This window comes from Papio anubis, chromosome 1 (genome assembly GCF_008728515.1).
Source record: "Papio anubis isolate 15944 chromosome 1, Panubis1.0, whole genome shotgun sequence".
Taxonomy (NCBI): Eukaryota; Metazoa; Chordata; class Mammalia; order Primates; family Cercopithecidae; genus Papio; species Papio anubis.
Window position 1 is genome coordinate 12,086,883 of NC_044976.1, and position 18,394 is coordinate 12,105,276.

Consider the following 18,394-nt stretch of genomic DNA (forward strand, 5'->3'; position numbering starts at 1 on the left):
TATAGGTGTGAGCCACCGCGCCTGGCCAACACATTTTCTTAAGATTAAACCCATTACATAAATGATCGTTCGTAATTTTTGGAAGCACATCTGCCTTTAATATCCTGTCTTTGGATTGGGTGCTTTCTGCAGAGGGCCAAAGTTGCCATCACATTCGGATTCTTCCTGACTTCATTCTCAGAGGATTACTTTATCTTGAAGTGCTCAAGGCTCCAGGCACCATCTATAACGACAACTCCCAACTTTCCAGCTCATCTCCAGGCTGTGCTTCTCCCTGACTCAACTCATTTTTAACCACGTGCTAGGCCTCCATCCTTGGATGTCGAAGAGCCATCTCCAGTTCCACCCAGTTCATCTTCATCAGAGCATCTATGAGTAGTGGTCTCTGCAGTCCATTTGTTTGCCTGATTGGGAACAGTAAACTCCTTAAGGGCAGGGCTACTACCACGCTGTCAGAGGCGCTGCACTGGAACAGCGCGGGCACAGGGGAGCGTCGGTCACTCCTCCTGGGTACCAGGGCAGCAGATAAACCCAGCAGCTGCGTCTGCCTGCCTGGAGTTGAACCTTTTGGGCGAGGGTGTACTGGTCCTTCTGACACCAGCGAAGTATAAGGTCTACGTTTATGTACTTGTCAGATACTTAATGCCCTTCAATGACAGACGTGCCCCCCCCAACACCTCCTCCAGTGTTTTTGATTCTTTGAGAACCTTTGAACCACGCAGGATCCTAGCCCTAGGGTGCGGTCGGACCTGCCGCGACGCCAGCCGCCGGGGATCCTTCCCGAGGCGCCGCCATGGGATCCGCGGTGACCTACGAGGGGCGGCGGCCGGCTGGTGGCCGTTGGGCGAAGGCGCAGGGTCAAGGGCCGGGCTCCGAGGGTCATGGCGAGGCCGGGGGTCCCGGAGCCCCGCAGCCCCGCAGCCCCGCAGCCCCGCAGGCCACTGCCGCGCCGCCCGACGTCACTTCCGACTGGAGCCAAGATGGCGGCGGCGCTGCCGCGGGCGCCGGGGCCGGCGGAACAGCAGTGGTGGCGGCGGCCCTCGGCGCTCTGAGGCGCGGGCGCGGCGGGCGCGGGTAAGGAGCGGCGCGGGTGGGCGGCCTCTGGGCTGGCGCCGGGATGCTGGTCCCTCCCCGCGAGGAGCGCGGCGGCGACGGCGGCGGCGATACGCTGGGGACCCGGCGCCGTAGGGATGTCCGGGCCAGCGGACGCGCCCCCTCAGAGGTCCCGGGCGCGCCGGGGACCCCGGGACGAGGCGCGGGCCTCCGGGTCGGTGGTCCCGCGGGTGGGTGGCGGCGCAGGGCCACTCCCTGTCGGCCGTGGGGTCCCCGCGGCGAAGTTCGGGATTCGCTTTGTCGCTGTGAAGAGCCGCGCGCCCCGCGGGGGACGCGTGCGGGCTGCAGAGACTGGCCGGGTGTCGACGGCGGCGGGGCCACCTGGGACCCCACGTGGGGCCGGGCGCCGTCCCAATTGTCAGGACGCTGTGCTTTTCTCTTTTGTGTTCCTACTGAGTGTGTCTTGCACATTTGCACTCCTAATTTGTTTTTTGTCTTGCGTCTTTGTGTTTCCCAAATAGTTTTTGTGTGGTTTTAACCTGGAGATTGTCTCCCTCAGTGTTCCCACAGACCCACGGGTGTGTGTGTGTGTGCGTGTGTGTGTTACAGACTTGCAACTCTATGTTACTAATTTTGCTAATAAAGCTATCAATGAACCTCTTTTGATGGTGGCAAGTGAGACATGAAGTAAACCTAACAGGTCAGTGTTATTCCCCAGACCTTCGTGGTTCCTTCGATCCACGCGTGAGCCACCGACCCTCCAGTCTTGTAGCCTTGTGTCGGGTTGTGAGCTGCGGCAACGACCCCACAGTTAACCGGGAAGTCCTGATTTCCTGAACTACGCAGCTGAAATTTCCCCTAATAGAAATTTCGTGTTGGCCCCTCACTTTTCTTTCAGTGTTGTATTGAGATTTTGGGTGTGTTTGAGACGTGGAACGTCTTTTGCTGAATCCCAGTAAGTCCTTAGATCCCTTTAACCAGATACCAGAACAATCATTTTTACCCCAGAACTCGACTAAAATATTTCTTTAAGTTTTTGTTTACTCCAGGTTTATTAAAAGTGACCGAAACTTTTAACAACAAATGGAAGCCTTCCATGAGTTCTTTTACAATGGTACAGACTTCGCCTCGGTTTGATCGGTTGTGTCCAATTATCAGAAAAATGTAGGCCTTTAAAAAAAAAAACATGATAGGAAATTTACATATATTAAGAAGGAGGAACTGAGACATATAGTCATACGTTCTTTTTTAGTAGGGTTCTGTGTTTTTGAGATGGTCCAAGCTGCCCCATCACTCTAGAGGCTTCCAGACTAACACTTATTGGCCAAATTTTTACATGTAGAATCTTAGTTTAGCCTTGAGATGACCTTTAAAGGTCATTTTTATTAAACCCTCTCATTTCGAGCTATGGAAACAAATCAAAATTCATAGTGGAACTAAAACTCATTTACATTTTCTGTGATTCCAGGGCTCTAAAAAGAGCTCAACACATCTGTTTTGGTTTGATTGAAATAAGTCAATACATTTTAAGTGCTTAGAGAAGTGCCAGAACATGATAATACTGCTCAGTAAATGTTTGCTTTTGTTGATTCTGAAGGTGGTTTCTTTAATTGAAAGGTTGATGTGTTCAGGTTTGTTTTTTCCTTATTTTGTGGACAGGGCCTGAAACAGTACAGTTTAAATCTGTAAGAATGTATTAGTTTTGTAAGCACAAAACATAACAAAAGATTCTCACTGTAGAAAATTGGAAAGTAGAGAAAAGCACAAAGAAGAAAGAGAAATTGGGCATAGTCTTCCCCTCTTCAGATAACCATTGTTAACATTTGGCAGATCTTCCTGTCTCTCTTGGTGTGGATATGCGTATTTCTTTCCTTATTTTACAATTCATTCACGTATATATATTTACATTTTATACAGGATCGATAATATAGTGTATATATTGTTTGTAACCCGTCTTGCCTTATGATATGGTGAGCATGTATCCATGCCACTAACTAGTCAATATTATGTTTAATGGCTATTTAATAGTGGATGGGCTGTAAGTTATCAATCAAGTCCATATTGATCTGTAAGGTTTCCCAAGCCTGAGTTTTCTTTTCAGTAAGATTTGTTTGAAAGTGTTTTTTTCAAATTGTGAGTTTTAAAGTTCTGTAATCTTTTGAGATTACAGTGAAAAATGTAAATTCTGCTTTTTAGCATTTAAATACGCATTTTTCTTGCTGGTGCATTCATAAGAAGTAACAATTTCAGCTTCCTTTCTTCCCTTCTCGGCTGTGGCTGTGCAGTTATGTATATTTATCTGCACACATTCTTTTGATGATTATTTTACGTTAGATGTTTATTTATTCATGGGACTGTTTCTTTAAGCAGGCTGTCTCTTTTCAAGTTCCAAATCTGATTTACAAACCCTTTTTAAGTCCTGTTAAATCATAGACTTTCCAGGATGGAAAGCACCTTAGGTTATTTACTATTTTCGTGTCTTCTGAGTAGCTTTTCATGTTACTTTTAATACCCATACAGAAAAAAAACCAAAACAGTGGACTTCTACTGGAAAACTCCATAATGGGGATTGGAAGAGGAGTAGGTTGATGGTTGGGGGAAAATTGTCAAACTTGCATGACGATGGGTAGCTAAGGGAGTTTCCAGATGATAAGGGACATCACCTGACCATCCTTACCACAGATAACTGCCGCCCTGTGTCTAGGGCTTCATGGTTTGTGCGCTGATCATCAGCTATGCTGTCACCTATGGTGACAACATTTGGTTAGAGGCCTGGGGTGGTAGTCCATCTCTCTATTTTTGAAGCTACAAGTTTCCAGTTAGAGCTGTAAAAACCACCGTCATGGAGTGTCTGAAAGCTGTGGACTCCATTACTGAAAACAATACTTAGCCTCCATTAAAGCAGGGTTTCTCAACTTCTGCACGTACTGACATCTGGGTTGGATAATTCTCTGTTGTGGAGGACTGTCCTGTACATTGTAGGATGTTTAGCAGCATCCCTGTCCTCTATCAAGGAGATGCCAGTAGCACCTCCTTCCAGTGTGACAGCCAATAAAATCTCCAGACATTTCCAAATACCATTTGAACCGCTGCAGTGAAGGAAGGCTCATCTAACTGTATGGTTAAATTATTGAAACAGATTATTGAATCTCTTTAAGAACTGTAAGGATAGACTAGATGGTTTACACCTTGAAGCCAAGAAATGGACTTCCAGGTCTGTCCACGTTCCTTTCCACCTTTGGTTTTTTGACTTCATTAAATGGTCAGTTTCAGCACTTTCGCTTCGGCGTCAGTTTTGTGGCATAAGGTAAAGCAATGTGAGGTGTCCTGGAGATCATGAAGGAGTTTTTATGACATGGAATCAGCAGTCTTAGTATACAGATTCTATTATGAATTTGAATAAATTTGCATAGAGTTGATGCGTGGTAAATAATTTAAGCACGTAGACCATTATGCTGAACAGCGCAGAAACAGTTGTCTTCTAGAAAAACAACTTGGTCCAGCAACCCCTTGAGGATTGGTAGAGGTTATGCTGTAGCTTTTCCGAAACCTGTTTTTTTTAAAACAACCAATTTGAGGTTATGCACAGAAATGGTGAATTTGCCCTGAGGCAGTAAGGCTTACTTTTGAAGTGCTTACCTAACTTTAACTTAGTATTTTATAATTTAAAGATAGTTCATTGATCTTTGTGGAAAACATGTAGCATTAAGGCAGCTTTCCTCTAGGAGGAAAAGTATAAGTTGCCAAATCCTTATTTGTAATCTTTTAAGTATAGATAGTATTGATTGAAGTTTTATTGTGGCATACGTCATCTTTAATCAGAATGTATTGATAAATAAAACATATGAAAAGAGATGTGCTTTTGGAGCCACATTTGGTAGGGGTGGTTTTCTGAATTACAGAACATCTGTATAATTTCGCTGGAATGAATGCATGTGTCGTTTAAATATTCTTTCTTAAAGAGAATGCCTTTCATTCCCCACCCCCACCTTCCTGAGGCATGAATTAGAATTATTGTATGTAGTAAATCTGGCTCATTTGGAATGAAATATACTTACAATATTTTTCTTAGTACTGTGTAGTATTTATTCTTAGAGTCTTGATTCATGTCATGCCTATACTGTGTTTTCATTTATTAGTCCTTTGGAACATGCAATAAAGGAGATTTTACTGAATAGTTATTATTTTCCAGCCATTTTGGTGAAAAGAATATTTTGTAGCTCTTGCAATAAATCATACTCTGGGTTTTGCTTTGAAAGAGCTGAATTACTTCTTGGAACAGCTTGTCTGAAATATGTAAAGCTAAGTGCAACTGTTAGTTTGATTATAGGGGGCAGTCTGTCTGGAAATTGGTAAAACCCACACATTTTATATGTGCTTATGTGTAGTTCTGAGACCTATGTTAAACTCTAGTGGGATAATTCTGTGGCACTTTCAAATAATTTAAATGATGCCATCAAAATTTAAATTGTAAGATTCACTAAACCCTAGTATACTTCACTGTGAATCCTCTACATTGCCCAAGACCTTGTTGAGAGAATATAAATTAAATATAATCTGGAGTATCAGTGTAAAAGTGACATTCTAAATGTTCCTCATGCTGTGAGACTTATTTTTTAGGGACTTTGCTATAATTCTGAAAGACTTAGTTTTACAGTACATCTGAAAGTAGGAGTTTTCAAAAGGATGGCTCTTGGGATAAATTTAGATTCTTAATTGTGAAGCTCTGTTACCACTTGTTAGAAGGCAGGTCAGCTCACCTGCTTGGGGAGATAAATGTATGAATGCAACTCTCGAGTAATTTAATGGAGCCCTACCTCAATGTACAGAATGACAGTATCACAGATCAAGCATGGAGTACGAGTGATTTTCGGCTGTGGTGGGGGTAGGTGGGTCACTTGTCCCCTGTTATCTCTTCCTATTTGTAAGGTGAAGACTGTGATTACCTTTCTTTTTCATCGGAATGTTTTGAGATGAATAAAGAATAGGCAGGCAATTTGAGATACTTCAGGTTTTTCATGAACATTAGTAACATTTTTTCTTAGATATTTCTCCTAATACAATGAGTGTTGTGAAATAACATGGCAGTTATTGTTGAGAGAAAAACCTTCCCAGTTATCTATTGGGTCCTTAGGCGTTTTGACCTTCCCTCCTACTCTTACAGAACTTGGTGGAAGGGGCCACTATTTTTTCTAGCTCCTTCCGTGCCTTTCACAAAGCCACATCCTTCACCGTCTGCCCTTCTCTGTGGATATTTTTCCGCTTGGCAATTTCCTTTCCTGAGGCACCCACTTGGGACTTCTGAATCTCCATCCCGATGTTGATGGCCTATTTGTGCTTCGACCTGTTCTTCCACTTGAGACTGATGTACACTTCCTGGGAAGGTTGGGCATCTCCTTAGAGTTAGTAAAATGGAGCTCACTGGCCAGGTGCGGTGGCTCATGCCTGTAATCCCAGCACTTTGTGAGGCCGAGGCTGGTGGATCACGAGGTCAGGAGTTCAAGACCAGCCTGGCCAACATGGTGAAACCCCATCTCTACTGAAAACACAAAAATTAGCTGGGTGTGGTGGTGGACACCTGTAATCCAGCTACTCAGGAGGCTGAGGCAGGAGAATTGCTTGAACCTGGGAGGCGGAGGTTGCGGTGAGCCGAGATTGCGCCACTGCACTCCAGCCTGGGAGACAAAGTGAGACTGCGTCTCAAAAAAAAAAAAAAATGGAGCTCACCACCTTTCACTTAAATATTGTTCCTACTCCTGACTGCTCTTTAAAATATATTCAAACCACCATTCCTGCAGTCACTCACATTCCAATTTTGGGATTCATCTTTGCCATTTCTTTTTTACCTCCTGTTCAGTTAGCTAACATTCTGCCCATTCCTTCCCTCTGCAGTGTCAATCATATTTTTTGTTTCAGCTCTTGACTGCAGTTCAAACCCTAATTGCCTGTTCTCTTGGATTCTGAACCGACTTGCCTGGCCCCAGTCTTTCTGGCTGCCCTCTCCTCAGCTACTTCCTCATTCTTTTCTGTCAACTTTATCTTCCTGAAATATTCAATTTTGTCTTGTCGATGGTGCCTTCTAGTCCAGAACTCCTCTTTGCCCATCCCAGGTGCCAACGCTGCCTTCCTGATGGGCTGCCATGAAACCAGGCTCCTCTTACAGGTGATCGTAGGCTCTGCTTCTCAGTCATTCCTCTTCCATCTTTCTCCGCAGACCTTTTGGAATAGGGTGTGGAATAGGATAGTAACCCCTCACACGGTATCTGGGAACTCTACCACAAGGTCAAGTTTCGATTTAGCATGGAACTCAGAGCCCCCTAGAACCGCCCATCTCTTCTGTCCTTGCTCTGCACTGATGCCCACTTGAGTTGCACTGTTTTGCGGACTAAAGCAGACAAACATAAAAAGACGGTCTTTCATCTTTTTTTTTTTTTTTTATCATAAATGGTTAGGCATTTATTTATCTTCACCTTGAAACAAGAACTACTAACGATTTATTTTGAGGAAATATACTTTTTTTTCCCCCCAAAAAAGCTCATGTGTGTAGTTTTAAGGACCTCTTAAACTGTAGAACAGTGCACACACTTTGCTCTGCAAACAGCAGGCATTGCCATTATTTTTAAATACTCTAGAGAAGTAGTAACATATTTAGAGAATAAACCCCAAAGCTCAAATTATTTAAAATAAAAGAGTCACTTTCTACCAAAAAAAAAAAAAAGAAAGAAAGAAAAAAACAACTTAGTAAAATCTTGGGAGAAGACCTATAGAATCTTGTAGTAATATAAGTGTGCCTGACACTGTAGCAAAAGAGTTTAAGTTGTCATTGTATCTGTTATGACTTCTGATTTTGCTTTAGGTTATTCACCTGTGGATTCAGGAAGCCTCCCCATCATTTATGTGCAGGTTGTATGGAAGATGAAGAGAGCTCCGAGCAGCTCCTTGTAAGATGTCTGTATTGCTTAGAGAGTCTTCATGTGAGAAATGAAGACCTGGGTGCAAGGACCACTACCCTGTCCGTGCTGCTATAGCGTTCTTTCGCTTTTCAGGAAATTCACAAGTATTTTGCAGGATTCCTAGACATCTCTTAATTTGAAAAGTAACATCTGCATTGGCAACTCCAGTGGAAAAACGGTAACTCACAGGGGTCAACTGAGGATTCATTTTGTTTTGGGAGTTGTGAAATGAGCTATCATATGGCATCTTGCTTTAGAAATTTTGTCTGAGTTAGAAGCTTGGCATTTGAACGTTAGTAAAGAATTGATTTAATTTTCCTTTTATAAGTTAAAGTTTTTATATATCTAATGTAGGGAAAATGTCAGAAAAGAATCTTTCATGGAAGCTTCTGTTACTTTAATACTGTTTTGCAGGAGGTAATAATGGCCTTGAATCTGCAGCATAGTTCTCATCAGAGAGCAAGGACTGATTGGAAAACTTGTATTCTGACCTGCCCCCAGATTTTTACATTTGTGTTTCTTGGCAATTAGTCTTGAAAATAAGGAAAGGAAATTAACATTTTAATTCAAGAGTGCTTTGATTGGATGGAGTTACTTCATGCAGGAAAATTGACAATAATTCTTTGTTTTTTGTTTTTTGTTTTGTACCATTGGAGGGGAGGAATATCCTATAGTGAGAGCTAAGATAATATGTTTTAATTTCTTTAGAGAAACTGGGTATTTTTAATAAGGGGGTTATAGGGAATTATTGTAGGAACCCTAAACAAAGCTTGAGATTTGTGATGTAATAAATTACATGTTCAGTGGAATATGACTTAGGTGTATAAATTTAATCAAAAGTATGAGGGAGAGCATATATTAATAGCTGTCAATAACAGCTATTATAATAAAGAATAAATAATCAGCAACTGCCATACGTTTGCTTCCGAGCTGGCTCATTATTAATGGATGCTTGGAGCAGTAGCTTTTGAAAATTTCCCCTTTAATCTTTTTTTTTTTTCCCCAAGTAAAGGAAGAGATATTCTGACAGGGAAAAAACCCTGGAATGCCACAATCTAAATGTGGATTTATAGTCCTTTCCTAGCATATCAGCAGGTCCCTTATTTGACATTTTGATATGGTGTTATTTAATTGCTTGGGGCCCATTGGAGCCGGAGGGCTGTTGACCTCAGAGCTCTATAAACTTAGATATTTCAAACAAAAGCTTGAATCAGCCTCATTTTCTCATTGGAGCTCTGCGGCTCTAAAGCCACTGAGAACAGCAGACCCTTGCTTTTTTCTGATCTGTTCCATGGAATCTGTGTTATTAGTATCAGATCGTCCCACCAGGAGTAAAGCCGCTACACTCCGCTTGACTATTTAGGTTTCTCTGCTCTATGCATTCGGGGAATCGGGGCCTGCGATAGTTGTCTACATTTTCTGGGCCTCACTGAGGAAACTGATCAGTGAAATGGGAGAAATGACTGGTTTATTTGTGAACATTCTATTCTTGTATCTCTTCTTATATATTTGTAGGTAGGGAAATTGCTGTATGTGGTATACTCTGTGTTAACCATTGTCTTTTGGTCTTGGGAGAAATCCTTCCCGGGGTGAGAGGCATGAGTGGTTTCAAGCAGAAGGAATTCATTGCCTCTGGTTCAGCAGCTTGCCACACCTTTCCTGTCTGCGCAGTCTCTCTCTCTCCACACACATGGAATCTCCTCATTCTTAAAGTATCAGATTTGATTTTTCACTTTATTTAATTTGGTAATATAGTCTGCATTTTAATACCAAGGTTGGGGCTATATTTTTTAGTATGAAGCTAGATGATTACTCTTGTGAAATTGTATTGTTTTAGAAAAGGAAAACTGATGAATTTTCATTTACCAAATTCCTGGGCAGATTCAATATCTGTGCTTTTGTTTAATCTAACAAGTGGGTGCTACGTGTTTTCATATTGATATCTGAAGTTTACAGATTCTAGTTGTGGAGATTTTCTGAAGAAAGAAAAGTTCAAAGATTGTAATTTAGGAGTTATACGTGGTAGTTTTCTATGACAGTGAATACTTTAATAGCATTTTGAAATCAGTAAAAACTGTTTTTGAGAAGGCGTATTTCAGACATTTTTATTATTTTTCTAGAAGTTTCAGGATTGCAAGAATCTTTTGGTCAGAGTAAGTTAAGGTCAGTGTTAGACGACACTACAAATCTAGTCTGCTAAAAGCTGAATCATCTCTGTATTTGCTACAGTATTTATTTGCCTTGAGATCTTCTTTATGTGGTGATTAGCTTTAGAATTTTTTTTTATGTTGGCCGTGAACTTTCTAAGACTCCTTTCCCAAAATGGCAACTTTTTTTCTTGTGTCTAGTCCATGTTTTCATTCTGGTCTTTTAAATTCGATAAAAACATATTCTCTTACTTATTTCTGTTTTACTCTTTATCCATAAACTTCCTGAATCATAAAAGTTAGTTTTTTTCTGATTCTTGATGTCACAATGTAGAATTTTTTGTAACTTAAAATAATTGTAAAATAATATCAGTGACTTCTATGTGACTATTGCAAAGTTAATTATTTTCCAGATACTCTTCCCTCCCTGCCAGAGATCTAAAGTGATCCTAAAGAAAATTGTAAAAAATTATATCAGTGATTTAAAGGTGAATGTACAAATCAAATATGTATTTTCCCAATTCTGTCCCTTCCCCCACAGACTTAAACTAATTAAAAAAAAATCTGTTGCTCCTACTTTGCCTTTCATATAGATTTGTAGATTTTTAGAAGTCCGTAAAGGGCAGATATGAAGACAGTTTAAGTGTAACATGTATTATATTAATGCTAGTTTGTGTCTTTGTTTAGATAAACCTGCTTTATTTCAGAGGATTGGTAATAGAGAGTGCTGGGGCTGCAGGGCTGGTATGACCCAGGGAAAGGGCTGTCCCACATGTGTCTAGATTTTCTGGTCTCTGGACTTCCATGTCAGAAGACAGCAGCTTAACAGTTGTCGAGGTTGTGTTGACACTTTATGGGACTAGTATCTTAAAAATGACTCAAATTATTTTATTGTTGTTATATTGATACTGATCATTAATGATCAAATCATCTTTATGCTATTAATAAATGTTTCTAAGACTGATTTGTCTAGAACTCGAAAGCGATATCTTGAAAAGTTAAGTGCATCTACTCATATTAAAATCTTAGATATGTAAAATAGAGATCAAACTCTTATTTTCTAAGAGTGTATGCTCTTATAGGACTGATAAATATTAAGGTGGGATAGAAGGGATATGTTAGACTTATTCAAGGGGTGCTGTAGAAATATTCAAGAAGGTTTGATCAGACATGGAAATCCAGAAAAGAAACTAAGGCATAAGCCAAGGTTGGAGAAGTCCTAGGGATTTAAAGATTTTCAGTATCTGCCGTTAGCAAAGCAGAGGCACTTAATTGTTTAGCGCTTTAAAAAAGAGCGTTTGGCAGAATTGTTAAGGTTTCGGTGATACACTTGGAAAGATTTCTCTCTGCCTCTGCACTGCTGGATTGATCATTCAGGTTCTCACATTTGATAAAACCTTGGCCTGGAGACACCGTGTGTTAGTTACATGGGCTTGTAAAGACAGGACTGTTGAAGTCAACACTGAATATGAAAGTTATGTAGGATTGCCATGACACTTCCATGGGGGTTTTGAGCAGTGCTGGAGAAATCTTAAGGAAGTTATTCCAAACATTTTTAGATGCTGTAGTTGCCTTAAAATACATTATTATCCTGTTGCAGCTCATCACATGGTTACCACATTCAGAAGTTCTCAGTTGGAAGGGTATTTGAGAATGTGTGTAGGTATTTTCGATTGTCAGAATTATTGGAGGCACTGCTAGTGTTGATTGCTCAGAGCAATGTTAAATGCCCATAAGGAAAGGGACTGTCTTGCTCAAGGAGTTGGCCAGTCCAAAATGCAGGGTTCTTCTGTCGAGAGACTCTGCCCAGGTCTTCTTTGCCTTTAATACCCCTTGTTTCTGATATAGTTGAATAAAGAATTAAGTTTTTAAAATAACATTTGAGAATTCACTGTCAGATTTACAGTGTTTTTGTTGTTGTACAGTATTTTATGTATATAGATTGACAATTTTGTGAGTCCAAGAGGCAGAGAGGAAAAAATGAGGGTCTGGTTTTTAGCAATTAGCTATTGGAAGTAATAGGGAGGAGGCTCTCCCCACACAGATATATAGTGAATCTTTAAGAAAAAGATGTTATGATTTTTCTTTTCTCTGAAAGAAATAATAAGTGCATTCTCATTTGGACAGAGAGGAAACAGGTAGTGTAGAAAGAAAAGATTATTAATTATTTAACAATCTGAATTATATTCTAACCTTTTTTTAATTAAGAAAAGATGATAGCCTGGGCAGGCTGGCTGCTCACGCCTGTAATCCCAGCACTTTGGGAAACCTAGGCGGGCGGATCACGAGGTCAGGAGATCGAGACCATCCTGGCTGACAAGGTGAAACCCTGTCTCTACTAAAAATACAAAAAGAAATTAGCCGGACGTAGTGGCGGGTACCTGTAGTCCCAGCTACTCAGGAGGCTGAGACAGGAGAATGGCATGAACCCGGGAGGCGGAGCTTGCAGTGAGCTGAGATTGCGCCACTGCACTCCAGCCTGGGTGACAGAGCACGACTCTGTTTCAACAAAAAAAAAAAAAGAAAAGAAAAGAAAAGAAAAAGATGATAGCCTGGGCAACAAGGTGAGACTCCGTCTTTGCCAAAAAAAAAAAAAAAAAAAAAAAATCAGCCGGGCATGGTGGTGCAAGCCTGTTGTCTTAGTTACTTAGGAGGCTGAGGTGGGAGGATCATTTGAGCCCAGGAGTTCGAGGCTGCACTGAGCTGTGATTGTGTCACTGCATTCCAACCTGGGTGACAGAGTACTACCCCGTCTCCAGAAAAAAAGAAAAACATGAGATTCATTGAGATAATAAAGAATACAATGTTTTAAGTACTATTTTAGTTATTCAGTATCAGATGTTAGGATATCTCAGCTGTCTGAATTGTGCCTATGAGCTAGCAATGACAAAAGGTGAGGAAAAGAAAAGAAGTGTTAAAGAGGGAAAACATGAAAGGCAGATGGTAAGAAGAAGGCAGCGTCTCAAAACAGCAGCTCCATCCTCCCATGCCCTCAAGACAAAAACCTCAGTGCCATCCCTGACTTCCTTTCTTTCTTTCATGCCTAAGATCTAAAACTGCAGTACATCTTGGGTGCTCGAGACCATCATGGTCAACATGGTGAAACTCTGTCTCTACTAAGAATACAAAAATATTGGCCGGGCGCGGTGGCTCAAGCCTGTAATCCCAGCACTTTGGGAGGCCGAGACGGGCGGATCACGAGGTCAGGAGATCGAAACCATCCCAACATGGGCTAACATGGTGAAACCCCGTCTCCACTAAAAAATACAAAAAACTAGCCGGGCGAGGTGGCGGGCACCTGTAGTCCCAGCTACTCGGGAGGCTGAGGCAGGAGAATGGCGTGAACCTGGGAGGCGGAGCTTGCAGTGAGCTGAGATCCGGCCACTGCACTCCAGCCTGGGCGACAGAGCGAGACTCCGTCTCAAAAAAAAAAAAAAAAAAAAAAAAGAATACAAAAATATTGACTGGGCATGGTGGCGCACACCTGTAGTACTAGCTACTTGGGAGGCTGAGGCAGGAGAATTGCTTGAACCCGGGAGGCGGAGCTTGCAGTGAACCGAGATCACACCACTGCACTCTAGCCTGGTGACAGAACGAGACTCCATCTCAAAAAATAAAATAAAATAAAATAAAAATTCTATCCATCCCTCCCTCCGTCCGTCCATCCAGGATCCAGTTACTTCTCATATCTCTTCTACTGCCTGAGCCATGCCCCCATCGTCTCTTGGTTAAATTGGGCATCAGCCTCCCACATTGCTTCTTCATGTGCCCCTCACCGACTGTGTACCAGCCACACCAACATCGTGGCTCCCTCTCTGCTTCCCCAGGCTCGCAGCCTTGTGAGGCTTCTCGCTTTCACTTCCACCTCCACCTCCATATAACATTTCTCCCCATACTTTCCTATTCGAAGCTCGTCCCTTTCCTGGCTTTTATGTAGACTGCCCCTTCTGAGTCCTTCTCTGACCACATTGTTGAATTTGCACACATAGAGGTAGAGACAGATTGTGATAACTATCTCCCTCTCCGTAACTCTTTATTTTTTTCTAAAGCACTTTCATTTTCTGGCATGCCACATATTTTACTTATGTATTTACTGTAGCTGTCTTCCCCAAAAGGGCAGGGATCTTCCTCCTTTCCACTGCTCAAGGGCAGTGCTTGACACATAGTGGGTGCTCATTGGGAGGCAGGAGTAAAAAATGGGTGAAATGTAGTTTAGGTGCTTTAGCAGAAACCAAAATTATGAGACCTTGACCGAATTATCTTAAGCTCCTGTTAACTGAGGATGCTGGTGCTGTGCTTATTTTGGTGAAGGGGACCTGAGCTGGTTCACTGAAGGCAGCACAGTGCCTGCTGGTCCTTGGAAGAAGCTTCGTAAATGATAGTGTGATCATAATACCGATGATTCTTGTGAGAGGGAAAAGGCAAACAAAGGGAAATGGTAAAGCATTATAGCTCTTTCCAAACATCTTTTATTAAAACATTTGCATTTTACCGCAGAGGTATTTTGTTCTGTTCCTCAAAGACAGCTCCCCTGAGCCAGTGTTAATACATCTACCCATAAAAGCTTTGTAAGAGGACAAGTGAAACCCCTAACATCTTATTCACCTGGGGGAATAAGGTGTCATGCAGGGCCACCACATGGAATTGGATAGTAGTCAGTAGGCATTTCTGGTCAAGGGTCAGGTGTGCACATCTGAGAGATGACTAACCTCATCACTATTTAATACCAAAATACACATTTTTAGCTTGATAACAATCTTAAGTCTTAGAGAAGAGGGTTGATTATGTTCAATATATGATGTTTACTAAGGCAGGACATGTAAATACAGATGAGAAAGATGCTCAGTATTAAAATGTAAAGGAATGGACTTCATGGTTTAACTTTCAATTCTCTGGCTTTTTTTTTTTTTTTTTCTTCTGAGTACTTGCTTACCAAGAGTTTATATTGGTTTGGCTAGCAGTGCGCTCACTAACAAGATGCAATCTCATGGAATATATCCTTATGCCAATGATGAATAAAAGTAGTTCAGACGGCCAGGCCCTAACTTAAATATAGTGCTTTTGGTGGTTAAGGGTGATCAGGTGAGTGGTTAAATAGATCAAGAAAAGGAAAGAAAAATCCAACTACCTTATTAAAAAACAAGGGTAAAATATCAAAACAGTGGGTAGGCAGTAGGAAGAATGTATTCTTTGGGTTATTAACAATTAGAACATAATGTTACAATGTAAGCAGAGGCTTGTGAGTCAAGGAAGGAAAGATAAGTTATAAACAAGTACATAAAGAAATAGGAGAATTATGCCTAATGGTGTATGTATATAAACTTGTGGGAAATGTTTAGAACCTTACAGTGGAAGTTCTACTTAAAGTGTCGTGATTTAATATATTTTGAATTACATCATATGACTCTTAAGGCATACATTGTAGAAAGGACCATTTTCAGAGATTATTATTTAGAAACAAACATGTCATATGCACTTACAAGAAATAATTTTGTCTTCTTAATTTACTGTACTATGAATACATTGAACACGGGTTTTAAAAGGGACAGTGTAGCTGTTTCCAAACATCTTTTATTAAAACATTTGCATTTTACTGCCAGTTTTTTGTTCTTTTCCTCAGAGAGACCTCCCGGTGGCCAATGTTAGTAAATTCACCTTTCTAATTCAGGAACTTGAAAAACAGAATAATGTAATGGGGTCTAATGGTGTTTACATTCAACACAGTATTGGTAAAAGAAAAAGAAGGACACTTATATTGCATAATAAGGTACTCAATAATGCTTTGTATTTCTATTAACAAAGCTAATTTATTTCTTCTTAGGAATGATGCAGTTCCAAAGTAAAGATTTGATGTCATCCTAATGAGTCTGCTTTCAGTTGTAGAGTACAGTGAAGCCCTAGTAAAGAGGAGTAAGAAATCTATTTTACTGGAGATAATAAATCTGACAAGGAAGCTCTCAGCATAGATTGAAGTTGATTTGGCATAGAGTTGCTTTATAAATAGCCCTTTGAGCAAACTCTACAGTTCTGTATGTGGTTTTAAATCCCTGTAAATTTGTAGGCAGGTACATATTACAATTGTCTGTTTTTCTTTTTAGGGTTCATGTAATCAAAGAAGTTTCTTTGTTGTGTGTATCTTTACAGAACACAACAGGAATTGAAAATGAATCAGGTGAGTTTAAAAATCAGAATTTATACAAATACATGACCTAGATGTTAGACCAGCTCTTGATTTTTACAAGATAGTAGCACACACATTCATTTCTCCTGGATTCTCATTTTTGTTTCTTAATACCATTAATTAGTTCATTGCGTTCATACTGTGCATTTGTTCGTGCAGTGGATGGAATGTGCGTTGTTGGGGCGTGGGATGGCGTTTCTGTGGTTCCCTGAGTAGAGGACTCATTCTTAGGGATTTTCATTAAGACTCTCTTTTTGAATTCTCCCTTTCCACACTCTAGTGTGAGTTTTTTGTGTGTGTTTGTTTTGAAGCTTATTAAGCTTTCATTTTTGGCATTTTTTATTTTGTGATTATCTGTTGGTTGAAAAGAGAGGATTAAAAGTTATTTATAGAGACCGCAAATGTTCAAAGAAGAAACTTTAAGCATTTTGTCCTTGAAAAACCTGTTCTCAGAATAAAAACAAGAGGGCAGATATTGAAATGTAAGATGTGTTTCTCTTTACAGGAGATGTGGGATTACCTGGTGATTAAATTATTCTGCTATGGATATTTTCATAGCCTCAAGGGTGTTCTGATAAGTAGAACCAGTTATGTGGATCTAATAATATATTCTAGAGTAGGATTCTTATTTTCTGGTTTCAATATCATCTCACTTGTAGTTATAGAAATTCGTGGGTGTCAGAAATGTTCTCTTTTTAAAATCTTCATAAGCACTTATTTTTAAAATAAGAAGGACAAAACCAAAAATATGAAGTATGTAATTTTTTTTAAGTCCTTAACTTAAAACTCTCAGACTTGAGAACATTTTGTATCCCTCATCAACTGAAACTTCGGACACCTTTATATCATTTACAGGTGATTCTAACGAGATCACAAGTTCAATTTAATTAGCGGGGCCAAGTTTAATAAATTCAGTCCTGTGTTGCATTGAGAGATGTAAAATTTTTGAAATGGATCCTTTTGATTTCTTTTCATTACTTTCTTTATCAGAAATGTTTATTTTAATGCAGAGGACGTATATCATAAAAAATGAATCTGGCCAACACATGGGGCACATGCTTTCTATTATTTTAAAACTTGCAGATTTATTGACATGCTTTTGAAGGCAAATTATTTTTGAAATGGTGAGGTGGGGGAGGGAAAAGAGAACAAAGTGGATTTCACAGTCATCGTCCATCAAAGTTATGCTCATATATATTTCATAGATTTCATTTATTTTCCTATTTTAAGATTGATTCTTAATATGAACCTGGTCACTCAAAGGAGCTCAGTTTTCTATCATCTAGGAACTGTTTTGTTGGAGGAGTCTTGATCCAGTGCTAGAATGGTTGTGAGTTCTTCCAAAGTGGAATCTAAATGTTGATACTGTTCTTGTTGCATTGCTATTCAGAATCATTTATTTGATGTGTCTACACCTTTAACCTTATGATTAATTATGCCTTAATTCTTGTACAGTATTAGGCTTGTAATATTTCTAGTGTATTAGACTTGACACTTCAAACTTTTGCTTTATATTTCAATTATATCAAACTTGTGTTTAAAAAAGTCTGCATGCCAGTCAAAAAGTGGTAGCAATAACTACTTCTTTTTTTTTTTGGGGGGGCTCTTTTACAATTTGATTTTGCTTTTGACAAGTTTTAATATCAGATCTGCAGAAGACTGCCTTTGATCCTAAATGCCAAGTATCAGTGGAAAAGTGTCCTCTTATGTTTCTTTTTTTTTTTTTTTTTTTTTTTTGAGACGGAGTCTCGCTCTGTTGCCCAGGTTGGAGTGCAGTGGCCAGATCTCAGCTCACTACAAGCTCCGCCTCCCGGGTTTACGCCATTCTCCTGCCTCAGTCTCCCGAGTAGCTGGGACTACAGGCGCCCGCCACCTCGCCCGGCTGGTTTTTTGTACTTTTTAGTAGAGACGGGGTTTCACCGGGTTAGCCAGGATGGTCTCGATCTCCTGACCTTGTGATTCGCCCGTCTCGGCCTCCCAAAGTGCTGGGATTACAGGCTTGAGCCACCGCGCCCGGCCGGCTCCTCTTATGTTTCTAATGGTTAACACATTTCTGATTT

The 18,394-nt window shown here is 40.5% G+C and overlaps 1 protein-coding gene across 7 annotated transcripts in view; it reads left to right on the forward strand.

The window, feature by feature from the left end:
* Positions 1–222: 222 nt before the first annotated feature.
* The window catches only part of PRDM2 (PR/SET domain 2), a 127,440-nt gene continuing 109,268 nt past the window's right edge, over positions 223–18,394 (forward strand). For 2 of the 7 annotated variants that reach the window (XM_017957359.3, XM_009197735.4), the window contains exons 1-2: positions 1,000–1,074; positions 16,252–16,325. In XM_017957359.3, the coding sequence (XP_017812848.2) occupies positions 16,317–16,325 (9 nt within the window). In that variant the 5' untranslated portion in view covers positions 1,000–1,074; positions 16,252–16,316. Of the gene's footprint in view, positions 1,075–13,723; positions 16,326–18,394 lie in introns of those variants that run through there. The other 5 variants (XM_021936252.2, XM_021936250.2, XM_009197708.4 and 2 more) reach the window with 5 other exon arrangements.